Source organism: Monodon monoceros, unplaced genomic scaffold (genome assembly GCF_005190385.1).
Source record: "Monodon monoceros isolate NGI ecotype Baffin Bay Population unplaced genomic scaffold, NGI_Narwhal_1 Super_Scaffold_22, whole genome shotgun sequence".
In the NCBI taxonomy this organism is placed as follows: Eukaryota; Metazoa; Chordata; class Mammalia; order Artiodactyla; family Monodontidae; genus Monodon; species Monodon monoceros.
The window spans coordinates 124,788,862-124,815,281 of NW_021703779.1; the positions used below are offsets into that span (position 1 = coordinate 124,788,862).

General features: G+C 43.4%; 1 protein-coding gene across 3 annotated transcripts in view; it reads right to left on the minus strand.

Moving 5' to 3' along the window:
• CD99L2 (CD99 molecule like 2) overlaps positions 1-26,420 on the minus strand; it is a 115,741-nt gene that overhangs the window by 10,608 nt on the left and 78,713 nt on the right. Inside the window, exons 5-10 of one of the 3 annotated variants that reach the window (XM_029241540.1) lie at positions 19,875-19,943; positions 19,664-19,759; positions 17,477-17,542; positions 3,284-3,322; positions 2,681-2,800; positions 7-2,246 (exon numbers count right to left, since the gene is read on the minus strand). In XM_029241540.1, coding sequence (XP_029097373.1) covers positions 2,119-2,246; positions 2,681-2,800; positions 3,284-3,322; positions 17,477-17,542; positions 19,664-19,759; positions 19,875-19,943 — 518 coding nt within the window. In that variant the 3' untranslated portion in view covers positions 7-2,118. Of the gene's footprint in view, positions 1-6; positions 2,801-3,283; positions 3,323-17,476; positions 17,543-19,663; positions 19,760-19,874; positions 19,944-26,420 lie in introns of those variants that run through there. The other 2 variants (XM_029241542.1, XM_029241539.1) reach the window with 2 other exon arrangements.

The following is a 26,420-nucleotide window of genomic DNA, read 5'->3' on the forward strand; positions in this document are numbered from 1 at the left end:
ACACACTTGAAAGAAAATGTTGGTAGCACAGCGGGCGGACACAGAAGCAACGGGGGGCTTTTTCAAATGTGGGGATGCGCCGCACTCAGTTCCCTTCTAAGGAAACTGGGGGTGATGGTGGTACTCGCGCGAGTGTCCAGCTGAGGGGCTCAGGACAGTGTGGGTTTAGCAATGACAAGGACATCACCGACAGACTAAGGGGAAAGGACCGGGGGGAGGGTCACCCACCCTCAGACGGAACAGGCGGCTGGGAGAGGCCCTCAGGTTCCGTGAGCTTCCTGGGAGCCCGTGGGAGCCCCCATCAGCCCTGCAAGCACGCCGGGCCCCCTGGCCTGGGCCCCCGGCACCCAGCCCAGCAACATAACACCCTCACCTCCAGGCCAGCCCCGAGAGAGAGAGGTCACATGCACGTCCTCCAGCCTTGCTGCCACAGGGCTTTTCACTGTCAGCTACGCCCCTTCTTTTTCGTTTGTTCTCTCCCAAACACCACACCAATCGCTCAACTCTATGTACCAAGGCCTTCATGTTCTCACATTTTATTGGGTTTTGCCCGCTAATCCAGTTTGCAAAACCTCACATCTGTTTGTTTCAGGAAGCAAGTGTGAAAATAATGTACTTTCACCTGAGTGCCCCCACCAGGACAGACACACAGTCCAGAATCCATCTATTGTTGGCTTTGGACATCAACCTCTTTCTCCCTCCTTGTTCCCATCTACTGGCACCCCTTCCCTTCTAGACTCACCGCTTCCCGTCTTGAGTGAGTTCCTTCAACAGTCCCCTCAGCCTCTGTCTCCTCAGCTATAAAATGAGGGTTCCCGGCACGGCTGCCCCATCGGGCTGTGGGAGTGCTCAGGGTGGTGACCCACACTCAGTGTCGGGCGCTGGCAAGCGTGGAGCGCCTGGGAAGCCATGCTTACTATAAGTTTAGGCCCAGCTTTTAGTTTCTCGTTTACCCAACATGCATTTTAAAGTCTCAAAAGCCATCCCGTGGCACACAAGCCACTGGCCCAGCTCTGCAGTGGGCATGTATTTGACAACCGTGGATTGCACTCATGTCACTGTTAGGGTTACAATGCTGAACTGGGGTGAATGGTGGCCCCTAAAGACTATGTTCATGTTCTCACCCCTGGAACCTGGGGACGTGACCTTCTTTGGAAAAAGGGTCTTTGCAGATGTGACGAAGTTAAGGATCTCAAGATGGGATCATCCTGGATTTAGGGTGGGGCCCACACCTAAATGACAAGTGCCCTTTAAGAGACAGAAGATGACACAGACACAGAGGAAAAGGCCACCTGAAGACAGACGCAGAGATTGGAGTGATGCAGCCATAAGCCAAGGGATGCTCGGGGCCACAAAAGCCAGAAGAGGAAGGAAGGATCCTCCCCTAGAGCCTCCAGAAGGAACCAGCACTGCTGCCACCTTGATCTTGGATTTCTGGCCTCCAGAACCATGAGAGAATAGATCTGTTGTTTTAAGTCTTTTGAGCTGGGAAAAGTGATAGCTCTAAGGCCAACCCAGCCTCCAGCTCTGCACTGCCTCTCACTCTTCCTGTTCACACCACTCTACAGCCAAGCTTTTGGCACAATAGCAAGTGGGTGGGAACTCAAGCAGGGCAGCCATGAACAGCTGTGCACGTCGTGCGCTGAGATGTGAACGCTGTCCCTGGAGCACTGCTATGCACAGCCTGTGGCGCACCAAACACAATGGAGACGGCAGCAATATCACACACCAAGCATTCTGGGACCCAAGTCGTTTCCTGGGAAGCTCAGGTCCAGGCTAGAATTAAGTGCAGAGGCCCAGAGCAAGGGAAGGGGAAGCCTCACAGGGGATGGTCCTGAGCTGCAGGAAAGAGGAAAACTATGGCTGAGTCAGGGTCTCTCACTTGAACTAAAAATCGCCTGTCTTCAACCAGAGACACTCTTGGCAAACAGCGACACATCGACACTGTGCTTATGAAACCATCGATAATGGCGTCCCCACGGGGCTCCCCCCGACACGGGCTCCCCCCGACACGGGGCTCCCGTGGGTGGGCGTCTCAGACACATTCCATCTGTAACTATTCAGTTCACACACCTCGGATAGAGTCACAGCTACAGCCTAAAATGAAAGCCGCCTATGTTACGAAGCTGGTGTGTAACGTGGTGGGGGGGGACCACACTCTCCTCTTCCTTTAAAACAATTCATGATTCTCTGGCTCACGGGGAGAAGCGGGGGCGCCCAGGCAGCGGGCAGCGGCTCCTCGGGATCTGAGAGGGAGGGGAGGGCTGCCAGGACCTCCGAGGTCCCGGGGATGCCTGCCTTCTGCCTCCGAAGGGCCCACATCCCCTTGGGTGAGGTCTGAAGCCACGTGGATATCCAGGGGCTCTCCTGTTCTACGAGAAACCCAGGGCTCACCCTTGGAAGATCAAGGTCATTGGGCCCAGCCCAGTCCTCTCTTCCAGGCCGCTTTACACTTCAGTTTGGCCGAGGTCTGTCCCCAAGGGTTTTAAAAAGTGCAGCACCACCTCCACCTCAGCCCGGGGAGATCTGCTGAGGAGGTGTCTTGGGCAGGCTGTGGAAGGTTCCTGAATCTTAACTTGCTCGGGGTTCTGCCCCTTCCCCTCCAAAGCCCTGGCCCCTCTGTTCACGTCGAGCAGCGGGAGGGTGCAGCCGCAGGCGGCCGCAGGGCAGGTCCACTTACGCTGAATGCTGAAGCAGAACTTCTTCTGCTGGTAGGAGATGTAGCTGGAGACAGCGCCGATCAGGGCCATGGCCAGAGCGCTGGCCACGCCGGCAATGGTGCCGGTCTCTGCTGACATGCCTGGGGAATGCAGAGAGGCGGGGTCAAGCCCATGACGCCACAGGGATTGGCTCAGGCACCTGGCTCTCCTCTACCCGGCGAGCTAAGCTTGTTCTAGGGCCTGTGACCCCCAAGCCAGTGTGCGGGACTGTGCCACTTATACCGAAGGGTGGAAAATGACACAGTGTGCCCATGGGTCTACCAAGTACTTCCCGTTTTCCGTAAGGATTTCCATTTTGAGCGGCTTGAAAGGTGGCCGTGGAGGCGCTGCAGCCTCCACCCCGCCAGCTGAGGCTCAGATAGGCCAGCGGGCTGCCCCTGGGGCCACCTCCCCGGGATCCAGAGCTTCACGCTCAATCCCTTTAAATGGCTGCATTCCTCTGCTGGTGGCCTCACTGACGGGTCTCTACCAGGAACCGTCACGGGAGGGTCGGGAAGACCAGCTCTGAGACGAAAGCGGGCCAGTTTGTGGTTTCCAGCGGAAACCTCGGGACTCAAACTCACCGGATCCTGAGTCGTCCCCGCTGCCATACTGGCCATCACCTGCAGAAAGAACAAAAGCCGTCAGTGTCCTCCGTGACCACCAGCTCGGCGTCGGGGTCCACCTCTGCCCCAGGCCCTGCCAGCACAGCCCCTGTGGGCTCTGCCCTGACTGTAGCAAGACCTGCTTCCTTATGCCTGTCACCTGCCAAAGCCCAGGTGGGACGTTTTATTTTTGAAGTGACAGCGACTGTGCACTGAGAACGTGTTACATCCTGGCTCTTCACACGCAGTCCGCTGGGGCAGGTGCGCCCAGCAACCATCCCCAGCGATAGCGCAGGGAGCAGAGGTGCGCAGGTGGGGGACTTGCCGGCAGGTGGCGGAGCTGAGCCCACGCCAGGCGAGCCTGCCTCTGAAGGATAACACCGCGTGGGTCCCATGCATCTAGTGTCCCCTCTAAAATATATTTATCGTTTACCTAATTATAGAAACACGGTGATGTAAAACTTTGTTTTAAAAAAGGACGAAAGACCAGCATAGAAATATTTCATCATCCTACTACCCAAAGAGATTTACAGTTAATATTTCAATTTCTTTTCCTCCTGTCCTTCGCCCTTTACCTGGTTTTCTTCAAATCCAGATGCTTCTGCTCATGTAACGTAGGTGCACATACGGTGCCCTTACGATATGCTACAGAATTCAGTGGTAATCGGGAGTTTTTTAAGGGCCATCCACTTCTGGCTTGGCCTAGACTTTGAGTTGTTCTTGGAACATAAACCAATGCAGGCTGACAATCGCCTATCTAGGATTTTGAAATTCAAAAGGCTCTGAAATACCACAGAGATGGAGAACAGATTAGTGGTTGACAGGGGTTAGTGAGGGTGAAGACGGAGGGAGTTGGCTGTGATGAAAAGAGGGAAAGCGGAAGGATCCTTGTGGTGACAGAAGTGTTCTTTTCTTAACTGCAGTGGTGGTCACACAAACCTACATGTGATAAAATTTCATAGAACGAAACAGACACTCTCTCTCTCACACACACACACACCCTGCCCAGACAGCAGCTCCCTAACAAGCCACCGGTGCCATTTAGGACATTAACATTAACAAGCACCCTCTTCTTCTCAGGACATAATGCTCGTTAATGGAGGGAGCCCGTGTTCCCAGAGCCCAGGGTTCTTGGGGGAAACTGCTCTAGTATGCTGGGGGGATGTAGGTGCATGAATTGTAACAAATGTACCCCCTCCGGTGGGGCATGCTGCTAATGGGTAGGCTGGGGGCATGGGGAACTCTCTGTACAATGTGCTCAATTTTGCTGTGAACCTAAAATTGCTCTAAAAACTAAAGTCTTTTTTTAAAAATAAGAGTCTTGGGGGAGAAAATGAGGTCTGCTATGTTCCCACCTGGGACTGAATCCTTGAGTTAAATGCATTTTACAGACATCCATGATTGGAAATGAATGGTTATTTACAAAACAAGGAGCAGTGGCATTTTCAAAAACACAATCACTGCTGTCGGAGGAAGCAGAGCAGAGAGGAGGACGTGAGTCACCCTGTGCATTAACGTGTGCACAGCAAGGTCACTTGTGAGGACTGGCCCATCACTGGTCCCTTCTGCTGCGCCAGACGCGGCTGTCGTCAAGGGTAGCGGCTACCCCTCACAGGCGTCCTCTGCTGACGTGTTCATGTCACTAGATTTCCAGATAGGAATGAGCAATTCAACCCACTCTTTGGTTCACCTTGAGCTGGAACGAAGCTGAGTGTTCCCAAGTCTCCCTTTCCTGATTAATTCTTGATCATGAGGATTCACAACAACTTGAACCTCACAATCTGTATGGCCAGGAGCTATGAGGGTGTTACATGAAATGTAAACAGGAAGGCCCCCTGATCTCCAGGGGCATCTGGAGAGCTCTGGCTCCCCCTGGCCGTCAAAAATATTCAAATGCTCAATTCTTCAGTCTCTAGGAATCCCTGACTATCTGACCATCTGTGATTGGACAAAAGCGTTTTTCTAAGAAGACGACAAATAAATGTTACTCCCTCCTCAAAAAGAAATGTGATCCCATCCTGTGGGTCACTCACTGCTCAGATGGGCACGTGGGCTGAGATACTAAGAGGTTAAAGAACAATTGGAAAATAAGACCCCAGTCATTCTAGATCCTTCCATCCCTTCTAGTTGCATGAGCCTGAAGTAGAGTTGGCCACCAAGGCTTGCCACTGGAGTTAGCCAAGCCAATGTCACAGTTTTGATCCCTATTTGGCTACTGAGCTCCATTCACTTCCTCTGAGCACAGGCTGAACCCAGCTCCTTTACGAAATGCATGCCATGCAAAAAGTGGTATTGGGACAACTGATGACCCACTGGCATAACAAATTTATCCAAACCAACACCACCAATGGGAGTAAGTTTCCAATAAATATAAAATGGATGAAGCCATAAAAGCACTACAAGAAAATGCAGGACAACATTTATATTGTCTTGGGGTAATGAATGACGTCCTAAACCTGGCCCTCAAGCCAGGAGCCTGAAATGGAAAAGATTATATCAAAAGTCAAAACTTCCATACTAAAAGCACAAGAAACGAAAGGGAAAAATGGATAAATTGGACTCTGTCAAAATTAAAAACCTTTGTGCTTCACAGAACATCATCAAGAAAGTGGAAAGACAGCCCACAGAATGGAAGAAAACATTGGCAAATTCTATATCTGACAAGGGATGAGTATTGAGAATAAAGAACTTCTACTACTCAATAAAAAGGCAAATAATTCAATTTTAAAATGGACACAGGATAGGAAGACACTTCTCCAGAGAGATATACAAATGGACAATAAGCACACGAAAAGAGCTCAGCATCCTTAGTCACCAGGGAAATGCAAATCAAACCCACAATGAGATACCACTTCACTCGCATTAGGATGGCTACAGTCCAAAAAAGGTAAATAGGTGTTAGTGAGGATGTGAAGAAATTGGATCTTTCAGACAATGCTGATGAGAATGTAAAATGCTACAGCTGCTATGGAAAACAGGTTGGTGGTTACTCCCAAAGGTAAACACAGAGTTACCACAAGACTGAACAATTCCACTTCTAGGTATATATACCCAAGAGAACTGAAAACACCTGACCACACAAAAACTGGTACACTGATTTCATTGCCGCACATTAGTTGTAAAAGCCAAAAAGTGGAAACCACCTAAAGGTTCATCAACTGGTGAATGGGTAACTAAAATGTCTTTGGAAGGTATGAAAAGAGATTAATAATCCCTAATGTAAAAGGAGCCCTTACACATAAATGAGTAGAAAACGGGACAATGGGCATGAATAGTCAATTCACACAATATATTAAGAGTGTCTAATAAGACAGAGGTGAAAAGTGTTTCACTTCTTGGATGCAAAGACATGGAAAATTTAAACAGGATAGCATTTTGTACTAATCAAATCTGCGAAGATTACAAAACTAAAATACCCAGTGAAAGTGAGTGTATGAGCAAACAGGCAGTACACTCAGAGAGCGGCATCTTTAAAACTTTACACCTCCTGTGACTCTGCAGTTCAAGTTCTAGGAATTTGTCTGACAATTAAGGTTTTATACATTTGGCGATGAGGAAGTTCATCCCAGCACTGTGTACAGTAGTAAAAAGCTGGAGGAAAAACCCTCTCTGTACAAATATAGGCCCTGGTTAAGGAAGTCGCAGTGAAACGTAATATTATGCAGTGGTTGACATGATTTTTTAAAGGACTCCCTAATACAGAAAAAGATATTCAGGGTATTATCGAATTTAGAAACCTGGTTTTAAAAAGGTAACACGATCCCATTTTTGTAAAAATATTTACGAATATATACCTTATGCATAGAAAGAGTACTCCCTAGATGGTAAAACAATAAACAACTATTTTTCATAGAATTTTTCAAAGAATGTTTAAAATATGCAAGCCTCACGCAAATCTATCCACATCTACTTTCCCACAACTGGAGAAATAATTCAAAGAGGTTATTTCACAGGTCACTGGCAGGACCTTCATTTTCATGGACAATATGTTTTGTATCCTCGCCTGCCTTCTGAGTTCACAATTATACATCACAGCTACATACCAAAGAGCCTAGAGTCGCCTTCTATCGTACTAGAAATTCCCTAGTACAGCATATCTCAGATTACAATTTGCTTTGAGTATAGACACCTATACATGTAGATAGTTATGGAATGCCAGAGCTCTAGGGACCACTGTCATAGCGATAGTGACTGCCATAGCTGTAGGGACTGCCACCATAGCTCAAGGGACCCCATAGCTATAGTGCCCACCATAACTATAAGGGCTCCTATAGCCATAGTGACCACTGTAGCTACAGAGAACACTGTAGAACAGGAGGCATTACCCTGTTGTCAACAGAAATGTTACCTCAGCATCTTCCAACATAAAAGACAACAATGCACACACACTGATACGTACAGACATATCAACCTTGAGTCACAACAGCCGCATGCCTGTCAGACAGGGATGCAATGCACTGACGTGTCCCTCACTGACAACAGTGCAATTCCAGGCTCACAGCCAGTGCCTGACACGTCTGATTTGCCATGGGCATGGAGAGCCACGTGACAGTGGTAGATAACAGCTAGAACGGCCGAGGGGGGACGTTCAAGTGCTTCAGGACCTTTGTAAGTATGCTAGACTTCCAGCAGCCACAGCTAGGAGTTTGAGATATTTTTAAAAATTATCTTCATTATTAAAAAAGTGGCAGCAGAAATGCAAAGTAAAATTTAAAAAAAACTGAAAAATGAATAAACAAAGAGGGACAAACACTTGCTTCAAATGACCCATGGTTACAAAGTCAAATCGAACTGAAAAGAGTCAGCCAGAACGTGGCTCGCTGAAAGTCTCCAAAGCCCAGATCTCCTCCATCCCCCACCTCAGGGAAGAGAACGGTCACCCTACCCTCTAGATAACGTGACAGGTGCCCCAACCCAACACTGAGCTGTACACCCCACCTACCTATGGCAAGCTCCCAAGACACCAGAAGTTATCTCAGAGAAAAGCCCTGTGTTCACGCTGCCCTCGTGCGTGCGTGCATGCGTGTGTGTGTACATGCACGTGTGTTGGGAGCAGGGGCTCTGAGGGAGCATGTGGGTTTTTTTCACATTCTAGAACACTAGAACCAGAGAGCTGTTCTTCACATCTGGAACATCCTATTTCTTCATGTTATGAAAGCTGAAAAAAAACCAGAAATGGGTCCATAGAGAGACATGGAAAGGGCTGTCTGGCGGCAAGTCCCTAACTTTTTTCAGCTCCCAATAGAAGGCAATGTTTCTGGGGTAAGCCCTTCCACTTAAGCTCTTTTGCCATGATTATGTTCCCATCGAGACCCAATTCCCTGTTGCATGAGATCAACTTAATGGCTTGGAAGGGACCATGACAGCGCCCAGATATTTTGAGATAGTGACTGTAAATACAGTCAAAATGGAAGAGGAACGATTTCTTTAGACTCGGGAGGGAAAGTAGATAAACACAACGTGGTATATCTACACAAGGGAATATTATTCAGCCGTAAGAGGAAATGAAGTACTGAGCCATGCTATAACAGGGATGAACCTTGAATACATGCCAAGTAAAAGAAGCAATGCTATACGATTCCACTTAAATGAGGTACCTAGAGTAGTGAAATTCACAGAGGCAGAAGGTAGACTAGTGGCTACTAGGGGCTGCCGGGAGGGGAGAATGGGGCATAACTGCTTAACAGGTACAGTTTCCCTTTGGGAAGGTTCTGGAGATGGATGATGGTGATGGTTGTACACTTTCAATGATTAAAATGGTAAATGTTATGTATATCTTACTACAATAAAAAAAAATTAAACTCAGTAAGGAACCCCGGGGGCCTGGAAGACTCTAGAAGACTGGAGGTTCCAGGTGGGGAGCAAGCAGAGGCCTCAGCAAGGCTTCCCATGCGTGGTATTAGAAGAGAAACAAATGGAATGAAAATTCAAAGGCAGGAAGCAGTCTGCTGAGTCTGTCCAGGCACCTGCGAGACGAGAGGGGAGAGCAGAGGAAGCTGTCCGTGCAAAGCCCTGGAAGGCAATCCAAGACGGAGGCTCCTGGGCACCAGAAGGCTGCAGTTGGAGGGAAAGAACACTGGAAGCTACAGCCAAAAACAGCTTCTCATTTAACTCTGGGAAGTAAAGGTGATGGGCTCCCACTTCACACATGGGGACACCTTCGCACACCTGGAGGGGAACGTCTATATCTCTTTAGAGGTATGGGTTTTGACTCTTGCCTCTGGTTTTAAGAACTACATGCTTTGGCCTTAAAAACTACCATCTGGGAGTGAAAAGAGTGCTCAATCTGTTTCTAATATGAAATTTTCTTTTTTGACTAAAAACAATGATGCAGTATTTTCTGCTAATGACATCCCTGCTCCCCTCCACGCTCTTTCCCAACTGAGGACAGACACCAGGAGCCAGAGGAAGATCAGGTAAGGCGTTCGCTTCATGAACAGGGCTTCCAAGTACTTCTCCGCTCCGCCACCCCCCCCCCCCGCCCCTCACAAAACCACCTGGGGGAGAGCTGGGTTCACAGATCAGATTTATAGAGTTCACCTCCCGTAAGAGTGCACACTTACCCACCAGTTACATGAGGGGCACAGCCTCCCTCATCGCTCCCTTTGGGGTCCAAAAGAAAGCATTTCATGCCACGATGCCATCACTCATGTGGCCCAGAGGGTCGTCAGCCTAGCCAATCAAATGTGTCACTCTTCATGGGAAAGCGTGGGCGGGAGGGTAGAGAGCAAAGCCAGGTGTTTGGTCCATCCTGGTCCCCTTCATTTCAGGAAACTTTTATCGGGGGTGTCAGGGATACACAAGGGAAAAGGTGCCTGCCTTCAGAAGCCCAATATAGCAGGAGTGAAAAAGCTACACGTGACTCGGTGTGACTCAGTAATGACAGGGGCTATGCTGTACCAGCAGGATGACAGAAGTTCTATGAGAACCGAAGGCACGAGATGGGCGCTGTGCCACAGGGCCACAGAGGGGAGGGGCCTCCAGAGAGGAGGGGATCTTTGAGGTGTCCCTTAAGGGATCAGTGACTGAGCATTTGCTGGACATGAGTGGGAATTCATCTGGTGGAAGAAAGGCATTTAAACAGAGGAACAGCATGTGAAGGCACAAAGATAGGCATGGACCAGCTCGTTCACATGTTTGGAGGCGAAATGAAGTTGACGGTCTAGGGCAGAAAGATATGTCAGCAGGATAAGGGGCTTGAACTTATCCTATAGGCATTAGCGAGCCACTCAAGAGACTTGTTGTTGTTTTGGCTTAAAAAATGTTTCCCAACAATTAAGAAAAAGTTCAAACATTCAAAAAAGTTGAAAACACTGTACAGTTAACACTCATATACCCACCATCTGGATTCTATAATTAACAGTTTACATTATTCACTTTATCATATGTCCATCCATCCCTCTATCCATCCGATCTTATTTTTGTGATGCATTTCAAAGTAAGTCTCAGACATCTGTATGCTTCACCCATACACATATTATAACCTAGAATTCCATGTTTGCTTGTGATTCCTTTTTTAAGGTAAAATTTACATATAATAAAATACTAACCTTACATGTACCAGAAAGTTCTCTCATGTCCCCGTCCAACTAATCTCCATTCTCACCCCAATCCACAGCAGCCGTGGATCTCATTTGTAACATTAGAAATTAGTTTTACAAATATTAGAACTTCACATGACTGGGCTCATATAGTATGTACTGTTTTTTTCACTGGCTTCTTTCACTCAGCATAATATTTTTGACATTTATTCATGTTATCCTGTATATCAGTAAGTCATTCCACTGTATGAATATATATCACAATTTGTCTATCCATTCTCCTATTGACAATTAGGCTGTTTACAGTTTCTTTTGTTGTTGTTTTGCTATTATAAATAAAGTCGTTTTTAGAATTCTGTTATAAGTCTTTTTTGGACATAAGCTCTCATTTTTCTTAAAAATAAGTGAAATTGCTGGGTTACTGGGGAGGTCTATGTTCAGTTTTATAAGAAACTTTACATTCACACCAACAACCTACGAGCATTCCAGTTGCTCCACTTACGCACTAACATTCGGTATCTGTCAGTCTTTCCGATTTTAGCCATTCTGGTGGCTGTGTTGTGATAACTCATCATGGTTTTCATTCGCATTTCCCCAATAAAGATTTTGAGCATCTTCATATAACTTCTTTTATGAAGTGTCTCTTAGGCTCGTTTTTTGTTTGTTTGTTTGTTTTTGTTTTTGTTTTTCTGTGGTACGCGGGCCTCTCACTGTTGTGGCCTCTCCCGTTGCGGAGCACAGGCTCCGGACGCGCAGGCTCAGCGGCCATGGCTCACGGGCCCAGCCGCTCCGAGGCATGTGGGATCTTCCCGGACCGGGGCACGAACCCGCGTCCCCTGCATCGGCAGGCGGACTCTCAACCACTGCGCCACCAGGGAAGCCCTAGGCTCGTTTTTTAATTGGGCTGTTTGTCTTTTCATTATTACACAATAGTTTTAAACAGAGGACTGACAAGATCATGTTCCTGGTGATTCTCTCTGGCAGCTGCATGGAGGACAGGCTGGAACCAGGAGACCAGTTAAGAGATTAAGGTAATGACCCAAGGGTAGGTGATATGGGCCTGGGCTTGAGGGAAGGAAAAGAGAAAGAATATTCCAAATTCCAGAGATACTAGCAGAGAGGATGTCTGGCATGAGGGGTTGAGGAGGTCAACAAATCCTCTTCTCAAAAAGCAACTATAACCCTGGACAATCAAAGACAGCCATTTCAGGAAATAGATTTAGTTCCTGTGAGAACACCTGGAATCTGAGGCCTTTTCCCCCAGGGTTGCTCTCATTTCCCTTTCTCCCAGGTCTTTCAGCAGCTAGTTTAACTGGGGAGAGGTGGACAGGCCATGGAAATCAGCAACTGCCCTACAGCTGCCAAACGGGACCCACATGACTTGGAGAGCCAGCAGCTCCTTTAGCCTGAGCAAGCTAACCGGTCAACTAGCCAGGGATTGAACAGAGACGTGAGACGACCATAGGGGGCTTGATACACTCTCCACGTAGCCTTGGTTGCCCCGAAGCTGAGGACGTGCCCAGCAGAGACAGCACTGGTATTGGCTGAAGGCCAGCTACGGACAACAATGGAGCAGAATTGAGAGTCCAGAAACAAACTCTTACATCTATGGTCAATTGATTTTCCATAGGAGCCAAGACAGTTTAGTAGGGAAAGGAAAATCTTGTCAACAAGTGGTGCAAAAGAATAAAGTTGGACTCCTATTTCACACCATATACAGATGAACTAAAAGATGGAACAAAGGCATAAATGTAAAAGCGAAAACAATAAAACTCTTAGAAGAGGACATAAGAAAACATCTTCATGAACTTAGTTCTTAAAACACCAAAGCATGATCCGTAAAAGAAAAAAGATTGATAAATCAAACTTTATAAAAAAATAAATTTTATTATTTGATAAACAACACTATGAAGAAAAGGAGGAGACAAGCCACAGACTGGGAAAAAATATTTTTAAAATCATATACCTGAAAAAGGATTTGTATCCAGGTTAAAAATAGAACTAATAAAAGCAAACTGAATTTTTCACATGGGCAAAAAATCTGAACAGACTTCAAAGAACAGTATAAAATAGGAATATAAAAAGATGCTCAACATCACTTCCCATTAGGAAAATACAATGAAAAAACAATTAGATACCCCTACACAAGTATTAGAATGCCTAAAATGAAAAAAAAAACAAAAAACATACCCTGACAGAACCCTCTTACACTGCTGGTGGGAATGTAAAGTGGTGCAGCCATTATGGAAAACAGTATGGAGGTTCCTCAGAAAACTAAAAATAGAACTATATGATCCAGTAATCCCACTCCTGGGCGTATATACAGACAAAACTACAATTCAAAAAGATACATGCACCCCAATGTTCACTGCAGCACTATTTACAAAAGCCAAGACTTGGAAGCAACCTAAGTGTTCACTGAAAGATGAATGGATAAAGAAGTTGTGGTACATATATACAATGGAGTATTACTCAGCCATGAAAAAAGGAATGAAATAATGCCATCTGCAGCTACATGGATGGACCTAGAGATTATCATGCTAAGCAAAGTAAGTCAGACAGAGAAAGACAAATACCGTATGATATCACTTACATGTGGAATTTAAAATATGACACAAATGAACATATCCATGAAACAGACTCACAGACACAGAGAATAGACTTGTGGTTGCCAAGGGGGGAGGGAGGGAAGGAAGGATTGGGAGTTGGAGATTAGCAGATGCAAACTAGTATGTATAGGATGGATAAACAACAAGGTCTTACTGTTGTAGCATGGGGAACTATATTCAATATCCTGAGATAAACCATAATGAAAAGGTACACACACATATATATATATATATATATATATATATATATATACACACATATATATATATGTATAACTGAGTTATTTGCTATACAGCAGAAATTAATACAACATTGTAAATCAAATATACTTCAAAAAAATTTTTTTTAAACCCTGACGATATCAATTGCTGATGAGGATGTAGAGCAACTGGAACTCTCATTCATTGCTCATGGAAAAGTATTGGGTTGGCCAAAAAGTTCGTTCGGCTATTCCCATAAGATGTAAGAGGTCGGGTTTCCCAAACGAACTTTTTGGCCAACCCAATATAATGGTACAGCCACTTCAGAAGACAGCTGGGAAGTTTACTGTAAAGCTAAACATAGATTTACCATATGACCCAGAAATTATATACCTAGGTATTTACCCATGTGGATTGAAAACTTATGCCTGTACAAAAACCTGTATGTAAATATTTAGAGCAGCTTTATTTATAATCACCAAAAGCTAAATGCAACCAAGATGTCCTTCAATAGGTGAATGGACAAATTGTGGTACATCTAGACAATGAAATATTATAAAGAAATGACTTACCAAGCCATGAATAAACATATAGGAATCTTTAATGCACATTGCTAAGTGAAAGAAGCCAGTCTGGAAAGGCTACATACTGTATGATTCTAACCATATGACATTCTGCAAAAGGCAAAAGCTATGGAGATGATAAACAGATTAGTGGTTGCACGAAGAGAAAATGGATTAGGGTTGAGGAAACAGAGAGTGGCTGAGTACCAAAGGGGTATATACAGAAGAACTTTTATGGTGACAGGCTGTTCTGTATGGGACTTGGGTGGTGGACACATGACTATACGCATTTGTAAAAACCCATACAAATGTATATCACAAGGAGTGACCTTTAATGTATGCAAGCAAAACATCAACCACGTTGGTGGGGGATCTCAGGATGGAATGTAGACTGTGACAAATGAACGTATCTGCATTATAAATGTATGTCAGAACTGCACTGAATGGAGGGGTCATAAGGGAGCTATGCAAGTAACTTTAGAAAGACGGTACTTTGACTGAAACTGTAAGGTAAAGACAAAAGAAGAAAAACAAACACTGGACTGTAGTTGGTAAAGCTGCATCTCACAGGGGTATGGGTTAACAATTACGATTGCGCTATACACGTATAATACCAGAATTGAGCAAGTAAGCAAACAGTTGATGGATGGTAGGTTTCTCACTCTCAGAGAGAGAAGTTAGGTTAATACAGATGCTGATGAATAGATACAGAAATAATTATAGATACATATATACACACGGTTTATTAATAAAATACATCCATGTACTTCCTGTTTCCTAGTTGTGCCCACTTAAAGGGTTTAGAAGTAGCAACATCCCACTAATGAATACACTCAGCACCCAGATCTTGGTTTCTAATACCCTTCCCTTTCAGTGGGGAAGAGAATGACATACCACTGGATGCTCAAGGAAAGAGACCCACCAGGCAACAGTGTTCAGGAAGAAGAAGTGAATGAGAACAAGAAAGTGGGAGAGTGCCAGGTAGGGCCCAGGAGGAAAGAATGTGAAAGAGGAGGTGGTCATCAAAGTGAAATGCTGCAGAGGTCACATGGGACAGAGGGCTGTGACCACCAAGAGATGACTGGGGACCAAATAGCAACTCCGGGGGAATGGGAGGAGAGGCTTGCATACACTAAGGTGTAGACCACAGAGGGGACAATGACGAGATGAAACTGACTGGCTCAAGCTTCTCAGTCAGTGAAAATGCTAGGGAATGGAGGAGGCTGACGGGACCTGTTGATGAGAGACAGTCGCTACTACCTACAGACAAAATACGGGGCACCTACAGGGCCACTAGAAATGTTTTCTTGAGAAAAAATATACAACAGATAACATACTATCTCAGAAATACACTCCAAAACTATAGTTGAGTCTGTGTGCCTAAAATCCACAGTTAGAAAATGCATTAATTAGGACTGTTTTTATGCTGAAGATCGTCATTTATTTAAATGTGGTGTTTTATCTTCATACATGGCATTAGCACGTTTGCATAGAGAAGACTGTCTGAGAACTTCATCGTGCGCTTATCATAACCTAAGGTTCAGTTTCACACTCGTACTTTTTGCCGGGACCCTCTACTTTCTTTTACTGACACCTATAATGACAGAAAGTACATCTTATGCTAACAATTGATTATTCTTTACAAGAGAAATTCAAATATGAGCCTAATTAATGAAGTTCCTAACACTTCTTCCTTGTTAAAACATGTACTTTTAATAAGGAAGCCCCTCTCTTCTCACCATCTGGAAATACCATTTGTCACCCGGGAGTAATTGGCTAATTTGCTGGGTTTGCCCTTTAAATGTTCCATGTTCTCCTGACACCTGTGAGTTTCATTTAGAGGTTTTTGGAGCTTTTTACTCAAAATGACACTGTTTGGAAAGGTGGTTTGAAGGACAGATTTGACTACAGTATCCTTTAATCAGAACAACACTGTTCCCATACGAAAGGTGAGCTTCCAAGGGGCTGCGAGTCCCCTAAAATTTTATGTCAAGTTTTGTACATAGCGCATCTTTCAGGGGATGAGACACCCTAATTTACGCCGTATCACCAAAGGAATCCACGACTCCAAACAGATGCTAGTGCCACAGCCTAGACTGCGGGGAGTACAGCAGGCTGACACTGGAAACACGACATGTTACACTCGGAACTTGCTGTTACACCCACAACCACAAATCACAACCACAACAGGGAATCACCAAAAAATGCTACACCCACAACTTAGCATCACAACAGGTTACCATCACAATAGTTACAATCATAAAAACTTACCACCAGAACTACAAGTTATAATCACAACATACCATCAGAACAGGTTACAACCACAAGTACCAACCACAAATTACAACCCTAACTTATTTTGCCACATCAACTCTGGCTAACATTGTCTCCATACTAGGATCAGATCTTGCCAACATATTAAGATAAAAGGTTTAAATCTTTGGGTGATTTGTGGGGGAACTAAAACTACCTGCCTTGGGGGAGGGTGTGACTATGAAGGGCTGACACATCTGATACAATTTCATCGACCCAGACCCATGAGTGTATGTGTCCATGTGTACAGACACACACACACACACACACACACACACACACACACACACACAAGTGCATGCAAAATCTGATGAAATCTGAATAAGGTCTGTATGTGACTTAATAACAATATTGAACCACTGTCAGCTTCCTGGTTTTGACAATGTAACTATAGCTTTGTCAAGATATCAGGGGAAGCCGAGTGAAGGGTACACAGGAATTTTCCTAAACAATTTGTTTATTTTTACAACTTCTTGTGACTCAAACTACTGCAAAATAAAAAGATTTTAAAAGATATCTGACTTGCTACGGGTGTCTTAAAAAAGCTCTTGTCATGATGAGTTTTGCTCCCCCCATCCCAAGAGTGACAGGCCCCCCAGGTTGCGAAGGCTGTTCCCAATGAGTCCTCTGACCTTCAGTTACTGTAACTGGTGCTGCCTTGGCAAACAGCTTCTGCTAGTATGGACACATTAACCCATGCAGCAACTTGGCTTAAGGAACATCAGGGAAAATGTGTGGCTTTTCCAAACTAGCTCATAAATCCCCCCTTGAGCTGCACAGTCTCTGTATCATTCCAAGTCAACCCCAAAATGCAAGCAGGGATGTCTAGGAACTAACTACCTTTGATTTCCCAGAGTCTGAGTAAGAACACCTCCAATCAACCTGGTTGCTGTATAATCCTGTCTTTAACAAGAATAAGGCATTTGGACAAATCAGTGTTCCTACCTTTACCCTTGTCAGGTTTGTATTCACCACCCCCTACTATGTCTTCAAGATCCTTGTCTGAAAAACCTGGAGAAAACAAAACACACATCTCAATGCCAAAAACATTTCTCAGAGACAAGAAATTTGTTACTTAATGTTGTCCAACATCCCCAGAAAGTGATTGCCACTTAAGAGGATCCTTGATGAATGCGTAGGCAAAACTCTAAAGGGGCCCCCAAGATTCCCTCCCATCAGTGTACACACCCCAGTATGCCATGACTGGGTGCGAGTGGAACCATGCATAGGATGGCTATCAACCCGTGATTAGGTTATATTACATGCCGAGGTGAACGGACTTTGCAGATGTAATTAAGTTACCACATCAGTTTGACTTGGCATTAATCAAAAGGCAGATTTTCCTGGGTGAGCCTGAAATTAATCAAGTGAGCCCTTTAAAACAGGGTTGAGGCCCTCCTGAGCTCAAACCCTAGAAGCAGTAGACTTAGCCTTCCTCTCCCCCTCCCTGCTCTTCTCTACTCCCCCCCCCCCCCCCCCCCCCCCCCTTCTCTCCCCTTCCGTCTAGTCTCTGTTTTTTCTCCTGGTGGTCTTAAAGAAGCAAGCAGCCACTTGTTCTAGAACTGCAAGGAAACGGTTCTCTGCCAACGAGCACATGAGCTTGGAAGACAACCCAACCTCAGCTGAGACTGCAGACCTGGCTGACACTGTGACTGAAGGTGTATGAGGTTCTGAAGAGAAAAACTCAGCTGAGCTGTTCCTGAACTCCTCACCAAAAGAAACAAACAGCCTGTGATCATTTGTTATGGTGGTAACAGAAAACTAATACAAGGAAACCGAAAAATTAATTTTATTATAGCTCAACCACTGAGTACACATCTTTTAATATTCTGTGATGAAGTGGGGAGCATGCTTACAGCATTTCTGTTCCACTCCAAAGTCCTATAGTTGACTCAAAAAAGCACATGTGTGACTGTTTCAATTCTGCTTTGTATCAGCTGCTTTCTGTCATGAAAGACTACTTTTACTAGAAAGGAAGAATGATGGGCTAACTATGGTTATGGCAGCTTGAGTATTTGGAAGGTGTTTTCTTGAAAATGAATAAAATGGGGCTGTCACTTTAAAGAAAACCACTGGCAGTACTTGTTGCCAGTAATAATATTTCAAACAAAAAAGAGAATTTTGAAAAATCTACATCTACCACTGCGAGCTTAACAACTTTCCGTTACTTAAAGACTTTTTCTAATGAGATGGTGGTGATACTAACAGATGTGAATTTGGGGCACTGCATAATGAAATATGGCATTATTTGGAAGGTCAAAGGACTTAAGAACATCAATATTTTCCAAATGACCAATGCGTAATGCACAAAACCATGAATGGGTAAAAGTTCCACTAAAAAGTACATGAGGATCCCTGGGGAGTTTAATGAACTCAACGATGGAAAATTCATTGATATGGTTTCACATTCTACACTGCACTTAACCTATAAGAAACAACCAGTGGTCGAGTTTGGGTGTCTTACCAAAGAAAAATGATGTGAATCAATGATCTGAAAAGTCTATTAAAATATTCTTCCCCTTTTCAATGGCATATCTCTTATAAGGCCAGATCTCCTTCATATACATCAACTGTAACAACGTATCACAACTTGAGTCCAGAAGGAGATGGAGATGTGAGAGTCTAGCTCTTCTTTTTTTGGCCGCACCACAGCATGCGGGATCTTAGTTCCCCAACCAGGAAGTGCGGAGTCTTAACCACTGGACCGCCAGGGAAGTCCCCTAGCTTTCCTACTAAGATAGACATTACAGAAATTTGCAAAAATGTACAATGACACCACTTTTCTCACTAAATCGCCTTTATCTTGCCATAGTTATTTCTCATAAACTCTGCTATTTATGTTATTAACATGTGTGTGTTTGCTGTTGTTCATTTTAATTTTTTTCCAGTTTTAGATTCAAAGATGATAAATATCAATAGATGTGACCCACATCTCAATAGAGATTCTCAATAATTTGGGGAGTCCTGAGACCAAAACGCTTGAGAACCACTGTTGTAGGCTTCTCCTGGGCTTTGAAGTGCCCCCAGCTCTGCCAGGCCAGGAGTGGCTCTGTGGGCTGTTGTAGTTAATGAGCTACACCCTGACCGGGGAGCTACAGCACTGGCCTGTGCCTTCAACCAGCTGTGACTTACCTCCTCCTCCTGCACTCGGCTTCCTGTGGTCATGATCCTGATCATTTCGATCATCCAAGGCATCGGCCAAGTCAAATTCTTTTTCGTCAGGGGGCCCTAAAACATAAAAGACAAAGTCAGTTGGTTAAATTACAGGTAGCTCATTTGGACATGGCCCCAGAGAGCTCCACGGGGTCCCTTCTTAGTGCCCTCCTCAGAACAGCCGTGTTACCTGCAGGCTTTGCTGGAGCTCTGGTCGCTCCCGGTCTCCTGGTTGTGGTGGTGACACGGTCCCATCTCTCTAAAAGGGGGAAGGGGGACAGCAAGGGGAGCACAATTAGTAACACACACAGCAGCCACTGCACGGCTCAGGGAAGTCACAGCATGAGCACAGCACTCCTGTCCTGGTCCTGAGGTCCCTCTAATGCCTCTGAAGAACCACCTTGAGGATGACAAAGAGATGTAAGAGGGTTTACATGAGACGAGTTCTGCTTGCTTTTCTTCACAGGATGGGTGGTGAGGTGGACATGATCCCACATTTGATCTGGTGATTAGTGGAGCTGGGACTTGAGCCCAGATCTACAGGAGATGACCACATGCTTCAGGGGGTCCCAGAGCTTGAGCACAACCCCTGAGAGCTCCAAGCCTTGGCTGTCACCACTCTCAACCCGGCACCGTAATCACAGGTAATACTGCCCAGGGATGAAGTGACGTTATGTTCCCAGGAGAGTATGGGAGTGTCTCATCAGCTGAAAGTGGCTACAACACCGACAAAATATTGTATATAAGTGTGGTTACTGCTGTTAATACTAGGTCTTTCAGCTCAACCATATTCCTTTAAAATTGTGGACTTCTTGCACATCAATTACTAGCATGCCACACAGGAGTTTTCCAGTAGTTTTTCTTGAACTTCAAGACTCCCATAACTGTTCCTATAATTGGAGGTAGCAGAGGGACAGGAAACTTAAGGGAAGGGAAAGGCATAGACAGTGCTGTATACAGTAAGCACTTAGAATAGAAGCAGCAATGTTTGTGGGGACAAAAACCTCAATGACTTTTACAGATCAATAACGTAATCCTCAAACCGCCCAGGTAATTTACAATGCATTACCTATCTTTTTTGGATAGAGCCTTGGGGTTGCCTATGGATCAAAGAATTATAAGTCTGAATCTTCTGGAAAGAGTGTTAAAAACACAGTAAGACATGACCTGCCAGTTCTCACTAGCAATAAAGGGGGATGTCACATAATGATAAAGGATCAATCCACCAAGAACACATAACAATCGTAAATGTGTATGCACCAAACAAGAGTCTCAAAACACATGAAGCTAAAATTCACAGAGCTGAGAAAAGAAATAAACAAATCCACAAGTATAGTTGGGGACATCAATACTCTACTCTCAGCAACTGACAGAACTACTAGAATGAAAACCAGCAAGGATATAGAAGAACTAAACAACACAATCAACTAACAGGATGTAACTGGCATAATGGACACTACCCAATCGCAGCAGAGTAAGTAACTGTTTAAGCACCCATGGAATATTCACCAACAGATCACACCCTGAGCCAGAAAGCAAACCTCAACAAATTTAAAAGTATTAAAGTGATAGAGAGTGGTATCTCTGACTATAATGGAATCAAACTAGAAACAACCAAACCAAAAACAAATAAGAGAAAACAAGAAAATCTCTCAACACTTGGAAATAAACAACACACTTCTAAATAAAACAACGGTCAATGAGAAAGTCTCAAAATGAAATGTTAAGAATAAATAGCCCTAATGAAAATGAAAATACAGCATATCAAAATATGGGAGGTGTAACTAAAGTAATGCTGAGAGGGAAGTTTATAGCACTAAATGCTTAAATTAGAAACAAAGAAAGGTCTCAAATCAATAATCCAAGTTCCTAACCCAAGATACTAGAAAATGACGAGCTAGATACTAGAAAAACAAACCCAAAGCAAGCAGGCAGAAGGAAATAATGTAAGAGCAGAAATCAATGAAATTGAAAATAGAAAAGTAAAATAGATCAACCAAACGGCTTGTTCTTTGAAAAAGTCAGTAAAATTGATACACCTCTAGCCTTACTAACAAATATAATTGAAGAAAAAAACCCCAAAATACTAATATAAGGAATGAAACAGCAAATATCATTATAGATTCTGCACTATTAAAAGGATAATAAGAAAACGCTATGAACAACTTTATGTACTTGACAACTTAGAAGAAATGGACCAATTCCTTGAAATCCACAAACTATCACAACTCAACTCAATCCCGTGTTCATGTAACATAAGACTAATATTGTTAAGATGACAATACTACCCAAAGTAATCTACAGATTCAGTGCAATCTCTACCAAAATCCAAAACAGTTTTTTGGGCAGACTTAGAAAACCCCATCCTAAAATTCATATGGAGTCTCAAGAGAACCCAAATAGACAAAAGAATCTTGAAAAAGAAGAACTCACTTTCCTGATTTCAAAACTTACTACAAAGCTACAGCAATCAAAACAGTGTGGTACTGGCATAAGAACAGACATATAGACTAACGGAACAGAACAGAAAGCCCAGACATAACACTATGGTCAATATGTTCTTGACAAGGGTACCAAGAAACTGAATATCCACATGCCAAAGAATGAAGTTGGACCCTTACCTTACACCATATATAAAAATTAATTCAAAATGGATCAAAGTCCTAAACATAAGAGCTAAAACTATAAAACTCTTAGGCAAAAACATAGGGGAAAATCTTCATGATATTGGATTTGGTAATGACTTCTTGGATATGACACCAAAAGCATAGGCAACAAAAGGAATAATAGATAAATTGGCCCTCATCAAAAGTAAAGCCTTTTGTGCAAAGGACACTATGAAGAGAATCAAAAAACAATCCCAGAATGAGAGAATATATTCATAAATCATATATCCAGTAAGAGATTAAAATCCAGACTATATAAAGGACTCCTATAACAATTAAAAAAATGAGATTTAAAGATGGGCAAAGAACTTGAATAGACATATCTTCAAAGAAGATATATAAATGGTCAATAAGCACATGAAAAATGCTCAAAGTATTGGTCATTAGGGAAATATAAATCAAATCCACAAGGAGATACCACTTCACACTCATTAGGATGGCTATTATCAAAAGAAAAATGAAAAATAACAAATGTTGGTGAGGATGTGGAGAAATTGGAACCCTGGTATGTTGCTGGTGGGAATGTATAAAATGGTGCAGCTGCTGTGGAGAACACTTTGGTGATTACTCAAAAATTTAAACGTAGAATTACTACCTGATCCTTCGATTCCACCTCTAGGTATAAGCCCAAAAGGACTGAAGGCAGGGACTCAAACGGATACCTGCACAATGTTCAATACAGCACTATTCACAACAGACAAAGGGTAGAAACAACTCAAACGTCTGCCAATTTATAAACAGATAAAATATGGTACATACACACAATGGAATATTACTCAGCCTTATAAAGGAATGAAATTCTGATACATGCAACAACGTGGACAAACTTTGAAAACATTATGCTAAGTGAAATAAGCCAGACATAAAAGGACATATCTTGTATGATTCCACTTATTTCAGGTACCTAGAATGGGAAAATTCTTAGAGACAGAAAGTAGAACAGAGGTTAGCAGGGGTTCAGGGTAGAGGAAAATGAGGAGTTACTGTTTACTGGGTACAGAGTTTCTGTTTGGGATGAGGAGAAAGTTCTGGAAATGGATAGTGGTGATGGTTGTACAACACTGGGAATGTACTTAATGCCAGTGAATTGTACATTTAAAATGGTTAAAATGGGGCTTCCCTGGTGGCGCAGTGGTTGAGAGTCCGCCTGCCGATGCAGGGGACACGGGTTCGTGCCCCGGTCTGGGAAGATCCCACATGCCGCGGAGCAGCTGGGCCCGTGAGCCATGGCCGCTGAGCCTGCGCGTCCAGAGCCTGTGCTCCGCAACGGGAGAGGCCACAACAGTGAGAGGCCCGCGTACCGCAAAAAAAAAAAAAAAAAAATGGTTAAAATGGTAAATTCTATGTTAGTATGTTTACCACAATAAAAAAATAATTCAACCTAGATGAAAACACAATCTGAATATTTCTATAACCATTAATGAAACAGAATTTTTAATTGAAAAGCTCCTAAAAAAAGAAATTTCCAGGCTTTTTGATGGTTTCACTGGTAAATTTTACCAAGCATTTAAAGAGGAATTAACACCAATTTTATAAAACCTCTTCCAGAAAATAAAGAGGAGGGATATTTCCCAACTTATTTTATGAGGCCAGCATTAACCTGATAATAAACACAGAAAAAGACTGTATTAAGAAAAAACTACAGCCCAATCTCTCTCATGAACTAATATATAAAATCCTCAACAAAATATTAGCAAACTAAACCGAATGTATAGAAAGAATTATACATCATGAAAAAATGGGACTTGTTCTGGTTATGCAAGGCTGGATCAACATTTGAAAAACAATGTGCCCTACAATATCAGTGGCCTAAAGGAGAATAAAATCATATACAGGCATACCTCGGAGATACTGTGGGGATGGTTCCAGACCACTGCAATAAAGTGAATATTAATAAAGCAAGTCACATGATTTTTTTTTTTGGTTTCCCAGTGCACATAAAATTATGTTTACGGGCTTCCCTGGTGGCGCAGTGGTTGAGAGTCCGCCTGCTGGTGCAGGGAACGCGGGTTCGTGCCCCGGTCCGGGAAGATCCCACATGCCACGGAGCGCCTGGGCCCGTGAGCCATGGCCGCCGAGCCTGCGCGTCCGGAGCCTGTGCTCCACAACGGGAGAGGCCACAGCAGTGAGAGGCCCGTGTACCGCAAAAAAAAAAAAAAAATTATGTTTACACTATACTGTAGTCTATTAAAGTGCAACAGCATTATGCCCCCCAAAAAATGTATGTACCTTAATTAAAAAATATTTTATTACTAAAAAATGCTATCCATAATCTGAGCCTTCAGGGAGTAGTAATCTTTTTGCAACAGGAACATCAAAGATCACTTATCACAGACCACAGCAAATATAATAATAATGAAAAAGTTTCAAATAGTTTTGAATTACCAACATGTGACACAGAGACACGAAGCAAGCAAATGCGGTTGGAAAAATGGCACCGATAGACTGGCTCAACGCAGGGTCACCACAAAACTTCAATCTGTAAAAACGCAATATCCGCAAAGCGCAATAAAGTGAGGCGCAATAAAACGAGGTCTGCCTGCAATCTTATCAACACGGAAAATCCAATACCCATTTATGAAAAAAATTCAGCAAATTAGGAACAGAGGGAAGTACCTCAACTTCATAGAGAGCATCTAGAAAACACCCATAGCTCTTGTCAGACTTAATGGTGAGAGACTGAACACTCTCTCCTGAAGATCAGGAACAGGCCAAGGACACTGTTCTCACCACTCTTATTTAACATAGCATGGCAGGTTCAACATTGCAATGAGAAATAAAAGACATACAGATTGGGAAGGAAGAAATAAACCTATCCCTATTTGCCGATGACATGATCATCTATGTAGAAAATTCCAAGGAACCTACAAAAAACGCTTCCTAGAATCAGTAAGTGACTTCAGCAAGGTCTAACGATACAGGAGCAACAAATATCAAAATCAATCATATGATAGCAATGAACATACGGAATCTAAAATTAAAACACATAACCATTTAAAATTGCTCCAGAGAAAATGAAATACTTAGCTGTACACTTGAAAAACATGTACAGGACCTGCAGGCTGAAAATTACAATATGCTTATGAGCGAAATCAAAGAAGACATAAATAAATGGAGAGACATACTGTGTTCATGGATTTGAAGACTCCCTTAAAGACATCAACTCTCCCCAAATTCATCTACATATTTAACACAAGTCCTATCAAAATCCCAGCCAGCTTTCTCTAGACATAAATAAACTTATTCTAAAACTTGTATAGAAAAGCACAGGCCCTAGAATAGCTAAAACAACCTTGAGAAAGAAGAATAAAGTGGGGGGAAATCAGCCTACCCAGTATTAAGGCTTACTTTATGGTTACAGTAATCAAGACAGTGGCAGAAGGGTAGACACATAGAACAGTACAACAGAATGAACTACCTAGAAAGACCTGCCCAAATATGCTCAAGAGATTTCTGTTAAAGGTGCAGAAGCCACTCAATGGAGGAAGGACAGCCTTTCCAACAAAAAGGTGCTGGAGCAACTAGGCATCTATAGGCAAAAATAATGAACCTTGATCTAATCCTCACACACCTCATACAAACCCTAACTCAAAATTGATGACTTTTTTGGGTCTTAAATGTAAATCTATAGAACTTTCAGAAGGAATGATATGAGAAAAATCTTCAGGATAGTAAGGGCTTGGGAAGAGTTCATAGACTTGACCATGAAACCATGATCCACAAAAGAAAAAAATGGATAAATCAGACGTCATCAAAATTAAAAATTTCCTTTTGTGAAAGACTCTATTAAGAAGATGAAAAGACAAGCTATAGAGTAAAAGAAAATATTTGCAAAACACATACCCATCTAAGGACTAGTGTCTAGAATATATGAAGAGCTCTCAAAATTGAACAGTAAAATCAAACAATCCGATTAAAATGGGCAAAAGACATGAAGAGGCATTTCACTGAAGGGTTTACATGAATGGCCAATAAGCACATGCAATCAGGGAAATGCAAACTAAAACCACAATGAGGTATCACTACACACCAATCAGAATGACTAAAAAAAATAATGATAACACTAAGTG